Source organism: Platalea leucorodia, assembly GCF_965183815.1.
Source record: "Platalea leucorodia genome assembly, chromosome: 3".
In the NCBI taxonomy this organism is placed as follows: Eukaryota; Metazoa; Chordata; class Aves; order Pelecaniformes; family Threskiornithidae; genus Platalea; species Platalea leucorodia.
Window position 1 is genome coordinate 35,760,061 of NC_138825.1, and position 20,367 is coordinate 35,780,427.

The 20,367-nt window shown below is 57.4% G+C and overlaps 1 protein-coding gene across 1 annotated transcript; it reads right to left on the reverse strand.

Annotated features, from left to right (window-relative positions):
- Window positions 1-1,933: 1,933 nt before the first annotated feature.
- Window positions 1,934-10,616, reverse strand: TMEM151B (transmembrane protein 151B; the record flags this gene model as incomplete). The annotated part of the gene is made up of 2 exons (XM_082308031.1): window positions 1,934-3,370; window positions 10,524-10,616. 2 exons carry the CDS (start codon window positions 10,614-10,616, stop codon window positions 1,934-1,936), a joined length of 1,530 nt encoding a protein of 509 aa, XP_082164157.1.
- Between the last annotated feature and the right edge of the window lie 9,751 nt (window positions 10,617-20,367).

Here is a 20,367-nt window from a genome sequence, read left to right on the forward strand (position 1 = left end):
TAAGTTGGCAGGAAGAAGACCGGCTGGACTAAATACAATGCCGTACTGTTTGCTGTTACATCTTGCCTTTCCGAGATGGATGCGGAGACAGACACCAAGCTCGAATGCCCAGGTGCTAACGGACTTGCTCTTGTCACCCAAGACCTGCTGGTCTCAGCTGTTGCTTGCCCCAGCAGATGAGGGAAGCATGGTGAGGCTGAGGAGCAGTGCTGTCTGAAGAAATTGCTGGCTGATTTGGCATGCACTCCCCCAAAGAGCTGACTGAAGAGGAGACAGCTTTTCTGAGAACAGGGACACAAGAGACCCAGGGATGTGTTGATGGAGAAGGAAAAGCTGAGTGCATGTATGCTGCAGCCACTGATGCAGCTGCAGTGACATGAAGGCTCCTTGCCCACCATCACCAAGATCCTTTCCAGCAGGAGCAGCACAGAGCTCGGAGCCAGCCAGCCTGCCCTGACAAGAGCAAGGCAGGGGAACCCAAGGCCTAATGGGCTGCACAGAAGGCACCTCGCTTCTCACAGCCTGACACCTCTCTGCAAAAACCTCTAGTGCAAACCACTCCGTTTTGAGCAGGTTCCCCTCCAACGTATCCCCAGCCTCTGTTCTGCAGAGCACCCCTCACGGCAGACGCCTACCTGTCTCCCAGCTGCGGGTCCTGCACCCACGGCGGGGTCCCACAGAAAGGGAGTCCCTTTGTTCCTCAGTTCCCCAGCCCGGGTTCCCGATGCTCCAGTGTGCATTTCTCCCTCCCAGCCCCTGAGAGCTCTCTGCCAAAACCAGGCTCACAGAAGCCTGCAGCTCAGAGTCTGCAGCCAGAGCCCAGCCTGATCTCATGCAAAATCCGCTCCTGCAGACATGCACCAGCCTGCTGTTCTATTATCAATAGGTGAACTGCAGCTGAACCTACCAGAGCCTTCCTTGATGCTTGTCTGAACCGATTAGGACACACTTCAAAGACAGGAAGGGACCCCAGCCACTTGATGCACCGCCGACTACCACAATACCTGTCCCAGTGCCATCCTCTCCCCCTTCCCCAGCTCACCGGGGGCCTCCCGTTTTCTCTTTCCAGCTGAGCCCTCCTCCAGCAAGCAGATCAGTAGTGCTGCAGATCTCCGCTCCGTCTTGGTTTGCACATTCATCCCTTCCCCAGTGCTGCCTGCCTGCTGTAATCCCAAACAGAAAGCCCTTTACCTAGGGGACGCTGACTCTCAAAGCTGGCATGCTGAAGGAGCCGAGCCTGGGATCCTCCGGAGGCGGTGCCATTCCCAGCAGTGAGAACAGAGTAACAGTCGGAGCATGGTCTAAAAAAAAAAAGTGGGGAGGGTGGGGAACAGTCGGGGGGAAGGGGAAGAGCTGGATTCGTGGCTTTCAGCCTTTGCTCTAACCTGCCACTCAGCTCCACGTGCCTGGGTGCCCCAGACCTTTAGGCATAGGCAGTTACACGCTGCTCCAAAGGGCCCGCTCCCCTCCACCCTGCGAGGGGTCTCACTCCAGCGTGGGCAGCGGGGTGGGCAGAGGTGCAGCAGGGCGCTTTCTGGTGGCTGCTGGTTCCTCGGAGCACAAGCCAGCCTGGAGCCAGGGCTGGGAGCCAAAGCACCCCCCTCCCTGCATCAGGCCTGTCTTTTTATTCCCCCCTTTGGATCTTGATGCCATGAATTACGGTTTGGGGGTTGGTTTGGTTGGTTGGGTTTTCTTTTTTTTTTTGCATGTGGTGGTCGGTCTAGAGTTCTGTGCCATGTCAGGGGGAGCATCAGCACTCACCCCTCCAGGAGGTCAGAGCCATGGCAGGGGGAGCTTTTGCCGGCTGCCGGAGCGAGGTGCCGCTCCATCCTGATGTCCTCCTAGGCCCTCTCCCTCCCCTGTGCTCCTCTCCCCAAATCCTGCACTGGCTCAGGCCAGGCAATGGACGACGAGATCTCACTGCCCTCTGCTTTCACAGTGAGGTCTCCACGCAGGACCCGTTGCGGTGGAGGTGACGGTGGTCATGGTTCAGGCAGCCTTCGTTGCGGTGCACGATGAGGATGGGGAAATAGAGGGCATCCTGGTAAGGAGGGGGGTCTTCCTCCTCCACAGTCACCTGGCTGGAGAGGCGGGTCTGCTCGGTGGGGCAGCTCTGCTCGTTCAGGCTCCCGCTCCGGCTCTGCCAGAGGCAGCTGCGTCGCGAGCCGTACAGGCGGCCCAGGGAGAAGCGGCTGCTGCTGAAGGGGATCCTGGGGCTGCCGTTGCAGATGCTCAGGGCACTGCGGGAGAAGATGGAGGAGCTGCTTATAGTCCTGTGGCACCGCTCGCAGTTCTGCCGGTAGCCCCCGTACCTGCAAGCGGAGTAGCTGGTGCAGCTGGAGAGCCCCACCAAGTCCATCAGGACCGCTTCCGAGTAGCTGGGCACCAGCTGCTGGTTGGATCGGATGTGCCACTCCAGCTCGGTGCTGTCCACCGTGTTGACGCGGGGCATCCTCCGGCAGAAGGAGCGTTCCTCGGCCGGCGTCACTGCCACGTAGTCGAACCCAAAGAGTTTCTCCACGTGGTAATGGACATAGGAGGTGCGGTACTCATTTAGCACCCGCAGGGGCCAGGATAGGGTCAGCAGAGCTGCCACCCAGAAGACATAGTGGGATACGTACCAAGGCAGGTTGTCCGGGTCGGAAAAGGCCACCATGTATTCCTTGAAGTCCACGTTTTTGAGGTGCATCCCCTCCCTGGCCTCCATGTAGTCATCTAGGCCCTCGTTCTCCGTGAAGAAGCGGGCCCGCTGGGTCAGATAGGAGTTCTCCGACTCCACGTTGGCAAAGCTGAAACACTTGGTGAAGCGGAGCCGCGTGGCCGGGTAGCTCTCCAAGTCAATGAGGTCCTTGGAGATGTCCTTAACTCCACAGTTGGAATAATCAAACTCAGCCTCTGCCACATGGGTGTTGACCCGCTCGTGATACACTTGGGTGGTGGTGTAGGCATCCCCGTTGCGGTAGCGGGTAACCTGACGGGTCCTGCGGACGTAGTGGTAGCTGATGGCCTTCCACCAGATGCAGGGGGTCGCCTGCTGCATCCGCTGCACGCGCTCGTGCACGCTCTCCACGTCCACTTTGTACTGCAGCTCGTTGCGAGTGTAGCAGTGCCAGCACTCCACCAGGTACACCACGTAGAGCATCACCAGGAAGGCCAAGGGGATGTAGACGTAGCCGTTGGAACAGGGGCTGTCATGGTACATCATGGACTTGCCCTTGTAAGCACTGTCAAAGGTCAGCCGAGTCACCTTGGTGACATGGCACCAGGTCATGGCTCCCATGCAGCCGTACATGAGGAGGGAGAGCAGCAAGCATTTCCAGTGGGACTCTCGGCACAGGGACTTGCTGAGAGACTGCTTCACCGGCCGCTGCTGCTCCGGGGGACCGGGGAGAAGGAGAGAGAAAACAAGAGAGGAGTCAGTAGGCTGTAGCGGCGGGGGGAAGGGGAGCAGGCAGCAGGGTGCCGTGGTGGCACCTGTAACTGTGAACGGGGACAAAACGGCAGATGCCGTAGGACTCCCAGCCTCAGCAGGCAGGCCAGAGGCTGGGATCTCTCCCAGGATGACAGTCCCGCAGCGTGGGCAGCTGTCACCTCTGCTTCCCTTCACAGTGCTCTGCCCCTCCTTGGGAGACGGCCAGAGCCCAGCTGGACGTGGAGGAGAGCAGCAGAGGGCAACTTCAACCCCCTTCTTCCACAGGGAGTAACCCCCACCACTGCCATGTCCCGGGGAGGGGTATTGAAGCACAGCAAGATGGAGGCTGGGGGATCTCCCCTACGTACCTCGGCTTCTGCACCCATCCCACCAGCGCAGGCAGCTCTAGCTGATGGGTCGTCCCACCTGAACACCTCGCCACAGCTCATCCCACCGTGCCTCTCACCGCTCGCACGTGAGCCTCTCCCCCTTTCCCAGTAACGACCATCAGCAACGTTCAGATTTCTCCTACCAGGGCAGCACAAGCGGCCTGGGGTGCCTGTAAGGCGAGAAACAGACCTCCAGCAGGGAAAGTCTCTGTTTGGTAATGGCGATTCCCACCACAACACTTGGCAGCCCAAGGGGCTCTGAAGTGCTTCTCAAGTGCTTTACAAACCACACGAATGGGAAAGTACTTTTCCGCGACTGAAACGCAGCCACCTCTGGTGGGAGAGAAGGCGAATATGGAATATCGTCCTAAAAGGTGTTCAGGCTGGAAGAGAAGAGTACCCTACTGATCTGCAGCAGCAGGGAGGGCGAGCGGCGGGTCATGGCCACCAGCAAATGTCCCTGCCTGCACTGGAATTCAGCTGTGACAGCCACACTTGTGGAAAAACTGCTCTCAGGTCCTTCATGGTGAGGAAAGGGCAGGACTTCAGCAGTAAGACTTCTAAAAGAGATTGCACTGGTGCCTTCACCACAGCAACCGTGCAGGGTTTCACAAAGACCTGGGAAAAACCCCCACTTAAGGAAACCTCTGTCACTCTCTGCAACACCCTGAAGTCTCAAGTGTTGATCCAGCTTGGTCAATGAGACCTGACAGTATCACACCCAAAGGGAGAACATGCAAAGAGGTTATTTGTTTTCTTACCCAAAAGACTTCATCCAGCACAAATACCATCCAACCCAGCAATCTCCAAAGGTGCGACCTGAGAGAGGGGGGCAAGAACCCCAGTCTTGTGCGGATGCCGCTAAAGTCACTGAGAGGCTTTCAGCTTTGCTTTCCCTCCCCAGCTGCAGGCAGCATGGCTCCTGAGCTCACCTCCGCCGTTGTAGGGGCTCACACCAGCTGTAATGACACCACTCAGGGCAGTGAAGACCAAGCCTGGCCCCATCTTTCCTCCATTCCTGAGCGCACTGGGCTGGAGAGGTCTTTCGTACAGGGATCCCACACAGCTTAATGGGCTCATGCTGCTAGAAAGCAGGGGGTCACTTTCATTCTTGCATGAAAAGGGAAACTAAAGCAAGAACCAGAGGTCACAATGTCACTGGCAGGCCTAGGGACAGAGCTGGGCCTCTTCTCTCCTCTAAGAAATCCCCCTCGCTCTCCCTGAAGAGCCCCCTCAGCCCTGACTCGGTCCCCTAGAGTCCCACATGCTAATCTTTCCTCCCTACACCTTGCCAAAGCCTGGTCCACCCCATGCCAGTAGGACTTCTGCCACTGTGATTAGCAGGGTTGGATCCGGCCCAAATCTCCAACAGAGGTTTCCCTCCAGGATGCAGGGAGCTTCCCTTCCCGCCTGCCCAGCAGCCAGCCAGCGATGAGCGGAGCAGGCGGCACATGCAGAGGGGTGGTGAGGGGAACGATGGCACATCCCACTGCGGGTCCTGAGCATCAGTAGCACTGAGCCCCCCTCTTTGGGGCAACTGGCTGAGTGCGAGAGCCGGCGACAGAAACAAGGAGCCCAGGGAAGGCAGGTGGGGTAGCACTTGTCTGCAGGCAACAGCGAGGGGCACGGGGCGGCTCTGCTCAGCAGCTCCTGCATGGGCACACGTGCACCCCAGTCTTCCCAGTGCAACCCTCCACTGCGGCAGCCTCACGGTCACAGGGCAAGAAGGGAACCCTGGATAAGAGAAAAGGGAGTAAGGAGAGGAAGGGGGGGCACCCACCAGGCAGAGCCGCCTGAGCTGTGCCCTCCCCGCTCAGGTCCATGCTGCAGTTGCAAGAGCCTGCCTGGATCCCTCTGCCTTTGCTCGGCTGCAGCACGGCTCTCCTGTGCTGGACTGCTGTGCCACTACCCAGGCAGCTGAAGGTTTCCTCACCCACAGCTGCCTTCTGCATTGCAAATCTTCCCCGGCAGCGGCAGCCCTGGCTGTGAGGCTCTAAGGGGACTGCTCAGCCGAAGGAGGAGCACGGAGGGGCTGAGCAGGAGACGCAAGGCACACGCTAACCCTGGGGTGCCTGTGGGGTGAGAGGGCTTGCACAGAAACAGTGCCTTGTTTGGGGGGGGATCTGCAAACGGAGCACAAGGAATAAAGCAAAGCATTCAGCTCAGTCATTTGACAAGTTGGGGAAGGGGCACCAGGGAGGCAGGTCTTCAGCGAGGTCCATCTCGGAAAAGCAAATTCCACCTCCCAGTCGCTCCCCGGTCCCTCACATCCCACACTGCCTGCATCGTCCTGCCCAGAAAGGCAATGCTTGCTGTCGCCCTGCGGAGATGCAGGCAAGCCCCGCTGCAGCTACCCACCCGGGGCAGGGCGGCAGGGAGCGCGATGCAGCCCAGGCTTGGTTCCAGGAACTGTGTTAGCAGGGCTCTAGTCCACGCATTAGTCTCCTCCTAGGACTACGCAGCATTTAGATACTGCAGCGCTTTTACAGGGTCATGCTAACCCCTGCTGTAAACTGTTTACATCCCAGTTTTGTCCTAGGTTTTTGAGGTAAAACACATACACATCAGCTACGCTGGTGGGGTTTCTGAAAGCTGATCAAGTGCCAATGAGAGGGGATACAACCACAGCAGAGACGGAGGAGGAGCCAGCTGCGGAGTCTAATCCCGGTAGGAACTGCAGCATCCCTGCTCCTCTCCTGGGCTGCAAAGGGCTCACAGGAGCAAACAACCAGCTCCGTGGCTTCCCCCCACAGAAGCAGCTGAATAAGGTTGCCTCCTCGAGCTCTTAACCAGCCTTGGAGAAGTCCAGCACACCAAACGTGGATGAAAAAGCTGGGGAAAGGGAAATCCTTTCTGTCCCAGAACAGTGTCACTGAGAGGAGAGCAGGCTCTGATATAAATGCCATCGTCATCTGCCCGCTGCAGTCTGATGGAACGAGGCGAAAGGCTTGCCCTACTTCACTGCAAACAGGGTTTCCCTCCATCGCTGGGAGCCTCCCTCATTGCTCAGGCTTGAGCACTGGAGAGCGGTAAGCAAACCCGCTATTGCAGGTGCACCTAAACATCTTTGCAGTGCTAGAGGGCAGAACTGGTCCAGCCACGGCTTGGCCAACCCCTTCGTGGGACCCCAGTCAACTCCCTTCTCTGTGCTCCATGCTGTTCACCATGTAGAACACATGGGACAACCCTTACCAGGCACCTGGGCGCTAACTGTAACACACATGGGGAAGGGCAAGGGTTAGCAACCTACAACCTCCCCTCCCTCATACACAGCGTTTGCCTCTGGCGTTGCCCCTGAGGTGGAAGGAGATGGAGTCCCACACCTGCAGCTGCTGTTCTGGGATGGGAGGGAAGGGATGGAGGGGATGACTTAGGAGCAGCCATGAAGCAAATGGAGATGCCCGCAATGCACAGGGCAGAGGCAGTAGAAGAGAGGACCCCCATCGCTGCTTGCACCAAACTCCTTTGAGATTTGGGGAATCCTCTTCTCAAAAAAGCCTCAAGGGGATAAACCTGCCCAGAGCCCCGCTGGCCAAGCACATGGGGCAAAATACCTTCATTGCCCCTACAAACTTGTCCCTGCAACTCTGAACGCTAAACAACTTCAGAAATCCTTCAAGCTCTACAAAGCTCCTCTCTGAAACAGCCTGGCCCTGACCCCATCTACCGTCCCTCCATTTAACAAGTGTTCCCATGTCCTCACCTCCCGCACCTCTCACCTGCTTCTCCCTGCAGAGACCAGCCTGAAATCTCCAATGCACCCCCAGAACGCTATGCCCTCACTTTACAAGATGCCCCGGGGCTCACAGGGCTAGGTGTCCTAGAGAAAGCCCTCTACAGCCCTGAAAAAACAAATCAAAAGACCCAGAGCAGCAGCCTGAAGGCCCAGGTAGCTCCTGAGTGCCAGGCTGTGGCAGCAGCTTGCAGGGGACTCCAGTGGGACTCCCGAGCATCAGTTTCCATGGCTCTGCCCTGCCGATTTGCTTACATCATGCAACAAATGAATAAGCCCTGTCCCCTTTGACCTCAAATCCCCAGAACAAGGCAGGTGGGGAGGATCCAGTCATTTCTAGGAACTGCCACCGTCTTCCAAAGCCCCAGACAGACATGGGCAACTCCTGGTCAGGATGGTCCTGGCAAACCCCACATCACACCCCACATGCCTACCGCCCAGATTCAGGAACTACCTGCCTAGAAGAAAGAGCTGGCTCAGCCCCAGGTTGGCAGCGTGGCCAACTGCAGAGGAAAGGGGAAGGCTGAGCATCTAGGAGCCAGGGAACCCTGCCAGCAGTCAGCTCCTGCAACAGCACCAAGGTCTCCATTTTACACAGCAACTTGGAGGAGGACTGCTTCCCTCCATCGGATCCCACCTGAGCAGCAGGACAAGGACATTTTTTCACTTGTTCCCAGGCTGAAGAGCTTGTCCCTTGGCATTTCATACCCTCCAAGGTCGAAATGCATTGCTGAGTGAGATTCAGCTCACCACCATGAAGTGTAGGTATATGCATGTGATGCCAACAGGGAACAAGAGCTCAGCCAGCCCACTACAGCCAGCTCTGGCCAGTAGCTCTTGCTACTTGCCTTGCTGGGACAAGCTGACCAGCACCTGAAGTCTTGCATGGCTCCGAGATGCAGTGACCCAAGACATGGCAAGATGAGGCACCCCCAAATAGGACAGAGCTCGTTTCCCATTTTCCAGTCCCCAGACATCTCCTCTGGCTCCCTGCCAGCCCTGGCCAATGGGCCCTTACAGGTGGGATTTGGCCACATTGCCAGGATGCTCAGCAATGCTGGCAGTTGGTCCTGATGGAAATGAGGACATCATACTGCCAGTACGGCCTTACACAGGCACTATAGGGGAGCAGGAACACCCTCCCCTCCCGATATTTCTGAAGACAAGAGGATTGCCCTAGGTCAGTCCATGAATCCAAGCTCCCCACTAAGGTCTCTCCTCATTGCATCAGATGAGACACCAGCAAGCATGGCACTGTCAGGAGAGGCTGCAGCTTCCCTCTCCTCCACCAGCTGCTTCATGCAAGTCTCTGATAGCTTCTGGCCACGGGAAGCGTGCCCTTAGCCTCAACAGTGCAAGTCATGGACTGCAGCCCTTCTGCCTGCTCCCACGGGGTAAGATTATACTGACAGCCTAGTTGGCAGCCACCACAGAGCAATCAAAGCCCAGACGATCTTCTCGTAATCCCCGTGAGGCAGGGGACACTGTAGGCGAGGGAAACTCACCCCGGCACTGCCCCTGCTACGCTTCTTTCATCCAAACTGGCTTTCGCTCTGGCACCTCTCAAAAGCCACTGTGTTCTCTTGAATGTAGCAGCAGCGCTGCCAGGGCACTGGGGGCAAGAGACCACGTCCCAGCGTGGCACAAGCATGTCCTCACGCTAAAAAGGCGCCTCACGGTTTAGCTTCACTGGTCAGGATCTGTTTGGAGAGCCAGGGCTCATGGCACCAGGGGCTGCTGAATGGAAGCAGGAACAGAAGAACAGCCGCAGAGCAGAGTATACGGTATTTGTACAGCTTCCCAGTCCTTGAACTTCAGCATTCCTCTCCCGCAATTATTTATATCTAAATATAAGTCTGTATATATAGAATAACCATGCACGGGCACGCATGTTCTTCCTAAGCCAAGGAGGCAGAGAATACCAGAATTATGCAGCACTTGCTAACCGCAGCTTCTCAACAGCAGAGGACGAGTGATGCGCCAGCTTCTGAGCAACCCCCCAAGCTGCCCTTTGAGCTGTGGTCTCACCGGCGAGGACAACCCACCACGCCAGGAGAACGCTGCCCTTCCTACACTGCCTAGCTGCCCTCTGTGAGCCGCCAGCCCCACAGCATAAGGCGGGTCTGGCTAGTCAGTGTGGTTGCTTTCCCTCCTCTTGGGAAGCCCAAGCAGGATCTGTGGGGGCAGACAAAGGGGCTCGCACACCTGCCTCCCCGTGCTGCTCCCTATGCACAGAGCACCCTGCTCCTGACCCTTTTTGGCATCTGCTGCCCGGATGCCAGAGAAGTCATCAGCTGCGGTGGGGGGACACTGCAGCATACCTGGCTGTGCTGGTACCTGGCCTGCCCGAGCCTGCACCTTCTGCTCTCCCCAGCCTCCCTCCAGCTGAGGGCAGCCACCAGCGACAACCCCAGGATTCAGCACGTCCCCAAGCCCTCTCCCCCGCTGCCCCCCGCGCCTTCCCTCGCAGCGACCCAGGCAGCCGTGCTACCTCCTGGCACCCCCCAAGCCAGAGCGCAGGAAGGGGGGGGTCTCCATACCCGTTTCTCCCAGGCGTAACAACCTCTTCCCACTGCAGTAAGCCCAAGCGGCGCCCCGCGCTCCTCTTTTGTGATTTTCTCCCTTCCTCCTGCACCCCAGCCAGCCCCGGCCCCGGCCCCGGCCCCGGCCCCGGCCCCATCCCCGGCCGGCGCTGCCCGCTGCGCCCCTTGCCGCCCCGGAGGCAGCGCGGCGAGCCCGAGGTGACGGGCGGGCGATGGAGACGGGCAGCCTGCCGCCGGCGGGGACCGACGGGCGGCCTTCCTCGCCCCCCGCCCCCGGGGCCGGAGGAGGGGAGAGGGGCTCCCGGCGAGGGGGTCCGTACCTGTGCGGGCAAAGCCCGGCCCGGCCCGCGGCGGGGCGGTCAATGAGCGCGCCATGCAAAGCGGGCGGGGAGGGAGGGAGGGTGGTCGGGGGCAGCCCCGGGCGGGGGGGCGGCCGCTCTCCTCACCTCCTCTCGGGCCCCCTCCGCCTCCTCCTCCGGAGGCACCGGCGTGCTGCTGCCTCCCTCGCTGGCGGCGGCCGCCGAGGCCGGGGGGGACATGGCGGCGGCGGCGGCGGGGGCGCCCCGCTGGCGGTGCCTGCGGGCTGGGCAGCCGCATTATCCCGCCCGCCGCCGGGCGCTGCCTCGCCGGTCGCCGGGCGGGCGGCGGGGCGGCGCGGCGGGCGGGCGGCGCGGCGGCATGGCCCCCAGCCGCGGCAGGGCGGCAGCGCTCGCCGCCCGCCGGCCCCCGGCCCCGCCGCAGCGCAGCGCCGCTCCCGCTCCCGCGCCCGGCGCGGCGGAGGGCGGGCAGAGCCGCGGTGGGAGGGCCGCGGCGGAGGCGGGGGGGACGGGATGGGGACGGGATGGGGATGGGGATGGGGATGGGATGGGGGCGCGGCGGGATCCGCGCCCGCCCCGAGCGGGGCGGTGGGTGACCTTGAAGCGCCGGCGGCAGGCAGGCAGCAGGCAGGCAGCAGGCAGGCGGCAGGCAGGCAGGGAGCCCGGTGCGGCCGCCCCTCGGGAGCCCCACCGGGAGCGGAGCTGCCGTCCGGGCGCCGCCGCGGAGGGGTCCCGCTCCCAGCCCCACCGAGGGGGCGTCAGGCTGGCCGGGGCGGCCGGGAGGGCTTCGGCCCCGGCCGGGCTGCCTGAAGGGGACGCCAGGGGTCCCGTGGGTTTTCCTCCCCTCGGGACGAAGTGGGAGAGCTCGGAGGACCAGGAGTGCTTTGCGTGAGCTCCAGCTATGTTCTTCTGATCCGCGGGCAGCCCCAGCTAGTCTGGGGGGTAAGGCTGACCATCAGCACTAATGCCGGCACTTGAGGGAAAACCTTAGGTCGGGCAGCGTCTTCGCTGCTGCAATCTCCACCAGGCCCAAGGATGCTCAGCTAGCTACCACAGAGCTGACTGCAGCATACTTCACCCACGGACCTAACCTGCTTGGTTGCAGGGACGAGTGGGAAAGTCTCTTCAGACCCTCCATCTAAACTCACAGTAGCATCCTCAGGGGACACACACAGAGCTCACACGCACCAGACTCATCTAGATCCAGATATTGCAGGTAGAGCCCAGCTTCCCTGACAGTCTTGGGAAAGCCGGTGTCCCTGCAGGTACTTCCCCAGATCCAAACTGGGGAAAAGCATAAGCTGCAGAATTTGCTGGAAATTGCTTCACTTTTTCTGAGCTCTCAGGCTCAGCCTTGGGGTTGGGATGAGTGGCTTGCTCTTGCCCACTCCATTGCCTGGGATGGGGAAGGAACGGTCCGTAAGCCTGGTGGTCTCGCTCAAGCAGATGCATACGAGGGGAATTGCTGGCCACCGCTTCCTATGGGAATAGGTGTGGCAGCCTGGGGTGCTGCTGAAGGAGCTCGTTGTCAAAAGAGGCCGGGGAAGCGTTTCCTCTCCCTTTCCCCTGTTTCCATGGGAACAGCAGCAAGCAGGAGCAGGCAGGAGCAGGCAGGAGCAGCCTGCTCTGAATTTCGCTGCCTACCGCTCAGGCACTCGCTACCCAATCCTCTAGGCAGGCTTTGGCTCTGGAGGGTTTCAGATCCATCCTCACGTGATGGACCCCATGCCTCCAAGGAGAGCTCACCGGTGTGTGCGTACCACGGCAGAGCAAGGCGAAGAGGCACCTGGGTCACAACAACCCCATGCAATGCCACAGGCTTGGGGAGGAGTGGCTGGAGAGAGGCCTGGCAGAAAAGGACCTGGGGACGTTGGTTGACAGCCGCCTGAACATGAGCCAGCAGTGTGCCCAGGTGGCCAAGAAGGCCAATGGCATCCTGGCTTGTATCAGGAATAGTGTGGCCAGCAGGACCAGGGAGGTGATAGTGCCCCTGTACTCGGCACTGGTGAGGCCGCACCTCGAGGACTGTGTTCAGTTTTGGGCCTCTCACTACAAGAAGGACATCGAGGTGCTGGAGCGTGTCCAGAGAAGGGCAATGAAGCTGGTGAAGGGTCTGGAGCACAAGTCTTATGGGGAGCGGCTGAGGGAGTTGGGGTTGTTTAGTCTGGAGAAGAGGAGGCTGAGGGGAGACCTTATTGCTCTCTACAGCTACCTGAAAGGAGGCTGTAGCCAGGTGGGGGTCGGTCTCTTCTCCCTGGTAACAAGCGATAGGACGAGAGGAAACGGCCTCAAGCTGCAGCAGGGGAAGTTTAGGTTGGATATTAGGAAATACTTCTTCACTGGAAGGGCTGTGAAGCATTGGAACAGGCTGCCCAGGGAAGTGGTTGAGTCTCCATCCCTAGAGGTATTTAAAGAATGGAAAGATGTGGTGCTTGAGGACATGGTTTAGTGGTGGACTTGGCAGTGATAGGTTAATGGTTGGTCTCGATGATCTTAAGGGTCTTTTCCAACCTTAACGATTCTGTGATTCTCCAGATACCCTGTATCTGCCACCCTGCAAAGCCATTCATATCTGCCCCAAGCAGACATAAAGCACTAGGTCATATTAGCAGTATTTGTTCACTTTCCGTAATGCATCAAGCCAGGAAAGGTCTCACACTTCTGCCTCTGGTAGTTACAGAAAATAGCCTTTTTGCTCCTGGTCAAATATGTTTTTAGTTGTTTTCCATGCAGTAAATTTGCATTTAATTTCTGGAAAAATTTTGACAGAGGCTGCATTTTAAACCACTGACCATAGATATCTATCCTTGTGGTGGTATTTGTAGCCTAAATATAAAACTGGATTTTCCAGAACTGTAAATATATATTTAACATTGGGTTTAGCTTTATTTTGTCCAATAGGCCAAGTGTGATCAAAACTTAGTCTTTTGTTCCGAAGCAATCGATGATTCCTAGCGGACTGCTGCTTTTTGTCTCTTTAGAAGATGTGTAGCAGAGAATCCCCTCGTGTTAGGATGCAGGATTTTCTAAGCTCGGAAACTAATGCCTATTAAATTTAGAAATTTCAAGGATATTTTGTGCTGGCTGCCTGAGCCTTCCAGAATGCGTCACGCCAATTAAATTACTCCTTATTAATGCAACAAGGGGAGTGTGGGTGAAGGAACGTGCCTCTTGCTCCAGTTAAACAGCAGCCCTTTGCCATTGCTGGTCGGCGGTGTTGATTGCATGGGTGCCATTTACCTCTGCAATCATTGTCCTCAAGGAAATCCAAGCCATTAGTTACGTTTTCCTCTGCTACACTCAAGACTTCATGTCTGCTGGGAGGAGACCCAGGTGTGCCCTTTTTTACTGTGGGGAAGAAACCCGTAGGGGTCACTAATTTGTGACTGGGGAACAGGTTTCTGTTCAGCATCACTAGACAGGGGCCTGCATCTCCATGGGCAAAATGCCAGTGGTCCACAAACACACAAAGTCTGAAACCTCATGAAGTAGGTGGGTTTGTAGCTCCTGCTCTGGGGTTTATTTCACAGATGGGAATTGCTGTTGTTGGAAACTCTTTGATCCCTGCTCTGATCCTTCCCTTTGCAACAGGCTGCCTGTGTGCAGTTTGCTTATTTTCCATCCAGCCCCATGAGAGTCTATTTCTTCATCAGCACAATTATTTGTGAGTCTCCGCAGAGGTTTCTGGCTTGGGTTAAATCACTTTCCTCTCTGCAGCAGCCCAGCAGGATACCCAGGGCCCTCCCTCACATCCCCCTTAGAAATGAAAAGCGGATTCAGAGCTGCCCAGGTGCTGTTTGACAGTCCTCAGGATGTCTTGTCTGATATAACTCTGGAGCAGCGGCATCCACCCCAAGCGCCTGGAAACCGAGCCAAATCCTCCCCTGGCAAATGTTTTGTTCTGCCTGAGCTTTTTGGCCCATCACCCCCAGGAAAGAATAAGGCACGGAAACAAATGGCTCAGAGAATTTAGGCTACCCCTAGTTATGGTCCGGGGAGACGCCTCCCTAAAAGCAGAAGCTTTCGCAATTTGCCTTCCCCGTGCTGAGCAGTTGGAGCTGAGACATCCTGGTCTGGGGAAGCATCCCCTCGTCACCCAGCTCTCCCCACGGACCCAGGCAGGTGGGGGAGACGAGGCCGTTCTGAGGAGGGGGCTAAAAGCCCACCGCACAACTGTCTGCATTACATAGCGGCCATTGCGCGGGGCCCGGGGCTGGTGGCGAGGGCAATGTCCTGGGGAATGGCTGTGATCCCACCTCAGGGAATGGCTGCGATCCCACCTTCAGTGCACCAGGAGCAGCTGTTACCTGGGCAACACGGACTCAGTCATCGCTTAGTCATGGCACCGGGGCTCCTCCGTCCCTGGGGATGGCCACCTGCCCTCCACGTGCCCTGTGCTCCTGCTCAGCACCTGAATATTTCAGACAGCTTGCCCACCCCCACCTCCCCTCCCCGCCACCCAGAGCCAGCCATCCTGCTCACCCCTCTCTCCTAACCCCTGCCTGGGCTTCTCACTTGCTTACAGTATTGTGGCTTCGCCAGGCCTGTTCCCAAATCACTCTGATGCAAGCGTGAAGAGACACAAGCTCTAATTCAGTCTGGCAGCTGGGAGGTTTAACTCCCCTGAGAGCAGAGCCGAGCTTGCATGAGTAATACCTCTGGCAGCACTGCACAGCTTGCTAGGGACCCGCCAAGTAGCCACCTGGAGCACTGTTAGGAGGCAAGGACTGGGCTAGCAGAAGGCTACAGGGCTACAGTGAGGGGCTGGCATGAAGTGGGAAGCAACTCAAGCAAAAGCAACTCAAAAATGGAAGTTAACCCATCCTCGTTTCCAACGGCCATCAGGTCCAGAGTGGTGATGCTGAAGCCCGGGATGCAGCTTTGGCAGCATCCGTCCTGTGCTCTCTGGCAAGGTGAGCTGAGGGGTGGTTGGGTGAGTTGAGGTTTTTGTTCTGTCTTGGACAGTCCCTGCCAGATAAACTGTGCTTAGAGAGTCATGAATAAATGATAGCCCGGTGATGGAGCACTGCCTTCCACAGCTATTCCGCGGGGAGGGAGGAGCGCTCTTCGTTAAAGTAGTGTGGCCAGAGAGAGGCTATCAGAGCCACCCTCTGGAAGCGAGTCTGTCTCTCCCCTAGCTATAAAGGGAGCCCCAGGTGACAAGATTTCTCACCTAGGGCACAGTTTCACCATCTATTTAAGCACGGTTTTATTATCAGTTCTCCAAGACCATCTGCCATTTGTAACCACATCTGCCATCTCCTTTGGGAGAGCTCCGAGCACACACAGCTGCACGCACGCACACACACACACGCGCGCAGAAATAAATGCATACCGAGCCCTTATCAGCCATGCGTTTGCCCAGATGCGAGCAGAGAGCATTGCTGCTGCTGCAGCCACTGAGCTGACAGGAGTTACACACGGAGGACCTAATTTAGAATAAAATTTTGTTAAAATATCTGGGGGTTTTGTTCATTCGCTTTGTAAGCTCGAGGATTTTTAGTGCATCTTTATATCAATCACATTCTGCTTGTGGAAGTGAATGCCGTGGCTGAGAGCAGGGTGAGTTACGTGTGATCCCCGTTCAAAGAAAATTAATTCTCCTTGTCCGACTTCCTACACATCATACACACAGTGAACGACAGAAGGAGCTAGAAACTGCCCTGTCCACCGTGGGACTCCGGGCAATAGTGTGTCCTTCTCAGGGAGGGCATTAGCTGGGCAACTTGCCGACCACCTACCACATGGAGACAAGCCTGATCTGCTCCGGGTTGTGTCACCGTATTGGCGTGATGGGTCCCGTAACGTTACGGAAGGGCACAGCAGAAGGACGAGAGGCATCCAACGTGGGCTACAAGGAGGAAAACTCTGACTGGAAATAATCCCTTACTGCAAAAGCAAGCAGGTGCCTGGAGCAGCGTCCTTGGAGAGGCCCAAAGTGACCCTGTGATTTCAGCCAGACTTACCACAAGAGGGCAGCCAGCGTTTTCTGGGCTGGTTACCCCAGAAAATGGGTACTGAGGAGGACCTACTTCGCACTGGTCTGTTAGAAAGCTTGGCCTTGCTTCTGGGCATCGAGTCTTTAAAAGTCGTGTTCCTGCTTTACTCTGTAGGCCAGAAAGTGAAGTGACCCAGTTTGGTGCACTGCAGAGCTGATTTGCTGTCAGATATATGGAACAGCAGTCGGAAGAGAGAGCCTGCCGTCTTTCCTGCGGCTTTCCTCGCTCTCCGGGGGCCTTTGCGGCACACGTGGCTTCTGGGCTGAGCTCCCTGAGCTGGAGCTGGAGTGCCAGGCGGAGGTCTGGGTTACTGCTCGGGGCGCCCAGAGACATCTCTGGTGTGGAAAATGCAGTGGGAGCTTTCTCAGATGAGGGTCTGGCACCTTTCTGCTGGGCTCAGGACTCCTGCTGCTGGGCATGGGGGGAAAGGGCTGCATCCCCAGGCAACGGGGCAGCCCGGTGCTCGTGTGGGACCAAAGCTGTGCGGTGGACAGTCTGCATGGGAGGAATCCAGCACCGGTCACATTGCCTGGTGTGAATTACTAGGGCAATAACCGCTTTTAACAATTTCAGGTAATCTATGTTGCTCAAGCATGGCAGAGGACCACAGCTGGCAATTAAAGTACCATTATTTTTCCTCAGACCAGACACAGACTTGGCATAAACTCCCTTTCTTCATCTCTCTCAGCCTCATCTCACTCATCTCACCCAGTTAACAGCTCAAGGAACAGTGGAGAAGACACTGGTGCCAGGCCCAGGCTGCAACTGATGTGGGCAGAGCTTGGGTCCAAGAAGTCGGGTGCAGAGAGCTGGGTTTCACTTAGGAAATTGAAGGGCTGTACTTGGGGACAGGACATTATCGGGGACAGTACCGGGGGTCACAGGTCACCTGGGGAGTCCTTCCCATGCCCAGGCTCTGCCCTGAGGCTCCTGGCTGCGCAGCATGGTGGGAGAGCCTTTCTGAGCCGAGTTTCTTCCCAGAGAGGTTATTTTGAGTAGCTCTGGGTGCCTTTGAGTGGCGTGTGTTGACACTGACCTCTAGTGGGAATTGATCCCCATCTCTTCATTTTTTCCGTGCGATTTTAACCATTTTAAGTGACACATCTTAAAGGGGACTGGAGAGGGCCCAGAATTAGAGTTTTGATTTTAAAATCCTCAAAAGCAAGTCAGAACATCAAGATTGGCCTCATATTATATTTAAATGTTTTTACCCCCTCCACCACTACCTGCCAATACACTATATATGTTACACATAATATATATGCAAAGGCATATGCATAGGCATATGTATATGTATATGCATGTGCATATGTATATGTATATGTACATGTATAACTCTCTGTATTTAAAGCCTCTGAAAATAATGTAAGACCAAAACCCGCATGGCCAGGCAGAAAAGCTCTCTGCCAGGAAGACGACATGAAACAGAGCCCGAGGCTTGCTGAATGAGTGACAGAAGGCAAATAACAAGGCAGAGTGGCCAAGTTCATCTTTCAGACGTGCCAGTCAAATTGTCCGAAGGGATAGTAGAAGCACAGCCAGCCAGAAGAGAGATGGGAAGGAGACGGTGCCTGAGCTGGGTATTAGTGGGTATAGCTGGAAAGTCAGAATGCAGAGTGGCTGGACCTGGGTGCCTGGGTGGCATAGCTGGTTTTAATGGGGAGTGCCTGGTCTCTGCAGCTCAGCTGCAGCAGACCACTGCAACACAGCCCTGGGAGAGCACTAGCCAGCTCAAGAAAGTTCAAGGCTCACCTCAGGGAAGCTGCAAGATCACTAGCTCCAGCTAAGTGCACATTAGCAGCAGAGGAAGGCCACCTCCAGGGGCTGCTTGGCAGCCAGAGGTGTAGACAGCTTGCTGTGGACTCGACTGTAGAGTCCCAAGTGGTGGAGCTTGACTTGCCTCCCTGCAGAGCTGGTCCAAGGCTTTTTAGCTCAGGCTCTGTGCTTTGGCTGAACCACTCCTGGGCCTGTGCTAGCCCTGGAAGCAGGCTCCACACCTATGCCGCAACTGGAACAGGACATGGCAAGATAGTCAAGGGGTGACTGCCACTTGCTGCAAAGCCAAGCAGCAACTAGTTCACGGAAAAGCGAAATCTTTGTGCATCACCACACAGGTTTGTGCTGATTTGACCAACATGGATTTCTCCCAATACCTGATTTCATCCATGCAAACGTCTATAAGAAATCATTCCATGATGGAGCTGCACCTCTACCAACATCTAGCATGTTACTAGAGAAAATGGCAAAGGCAAAATGGAAGGTATTTGATGGGTAACCTAGTAAGAGCTGGGTACGGAAAGCTGAAAGTGTAGAAATTCTGGGTGGGGGTCAGGAATGCCAGCTGCAGATGCTGGGATGTAACCACCACGAGGATGTGAGAGGGAGTGACATGAATATACGGCCCAGATCCCTGCCCTGCATTGGACAGAGCTGATAAGATGCAGGAGAAGCTCCTTCCCTTTAGCAACTGCGGTCTCGCAGCCAGGCAGTGCCAGGGACACAACCGGAGGTACTGAAACAGATCCTGCGCGTGGGAGGAAAACTTGTGACTGGAAGTTACTGATGCCAGCAGAGACTTCCCCTGCCTGCCTCCTGCCGCCCTCACACCCCAAAACCTTTCTTCCTGCCTGGTCAGAGGCACTTTTCGTGGGTAGCTCGCCTGCAGCCAGGCTGCAGTTAAAGGCCTGGCGGCCAGTGCTGGGGCCGTGACGCAAACCCAAGGCTGCAGCTGCAGCGCGGGAGGGGGAAGTCATTGGCGCCTTGCATGCGGTTTGTGTGAACTCGGTCCCGTACCCACCACCAAGCTCTTCCCAGGTAAGCTCCCTTGCAGGTGTGTGGCACAAAGAGATCCTTCCCCTCCTGATGGGCTGAACTGGAAAGATGGGCACCCACACTGTGGCAGTGGAGAGGCATGTCAAGCACTACGAGCAACAAGTGAAACTGATTTTAAAGTGTCACCTGCGTTCAGAGCTATCTAGGTTGTCTTCTGAGGAAAGCCCGCTGCTTGGGACACTGGAAAGTAACTATGCAGATCCACGAGGAACACAACTGGATAGCTTTGATGCTGGAAGGAGAGCACTGAAACGCAGCCTGGTCAATCATTCATAGGCAGAGGGCCTTTGTTTGAGCTTCTATTTTCAGCTTTGATCTGTGTGTCCTTGCTGCTCTCGTGTGAGCCCTGGCAGCCACTCTGGGCTTTGAGCTTTCTATTTGCCACGCAGAAAGGTGCTGGGAAGCAGCTGGACCACGGGACTTGTACAGCCAGCTGTAGTGACCTCCTGGCCTTTCCCTTTGTCTGTGCGGGCAGGAGAGACAAGAGGGTTTCTCAGTGGGTGAAACGGGTTAAAACCATGCACACAGGAAAAACAAATGTCTCGTTCGCACCTATCTCTGCTACCAGTAAGTGACATCCACCATATGGTTTCCCACAGAGCCTGCAGCTTCAGCGGGCACCTGCGCACGCAACAGCATCCTCACCCACGCACCGCCGCCGCCTGGGTTAACGCGGTCCCTCTCCCACCCGGCCAAACCTGCCCGCTGTTTAGAGAGCCCCAACAAACTGGGCAGGGGAGGAGGCAGGTCCAGGACGCGCCGGCACCGACTGGGGAAGCGCAGCGCGGCCGCCTCCCCTGCGCACCCCAGGCCGGCGGCCCCCGCCCACGCGTGGGTTTTCTCCCTCCCAGCGCTCCAGCGCCGGCCGCGGGCCCAGCGGGCGGGGAGAGGCGGCCCCGCCGTTTAGGGGGTGCGGGGCAGCGCGGCGGGGCGGCGGCGGGGGGAATCCCGGGCGGGCGGGGCCGGGCGCGGCTGAGTCAGTGCGGGCAGGGGCAGGAGGAGGAGCCGCGGCGGCTTAGCCTCCGCGCCGGCCGCCGCTCGCTGGCTTTCCGGCCATGAGCCCCCCGGCGCCGGGGTCGGGGTCGGGGCCGGGGCCGGGGCCGGGGCCGGGGCCGGGGCGGGCGGGCGGCGGGCGCTGAGCG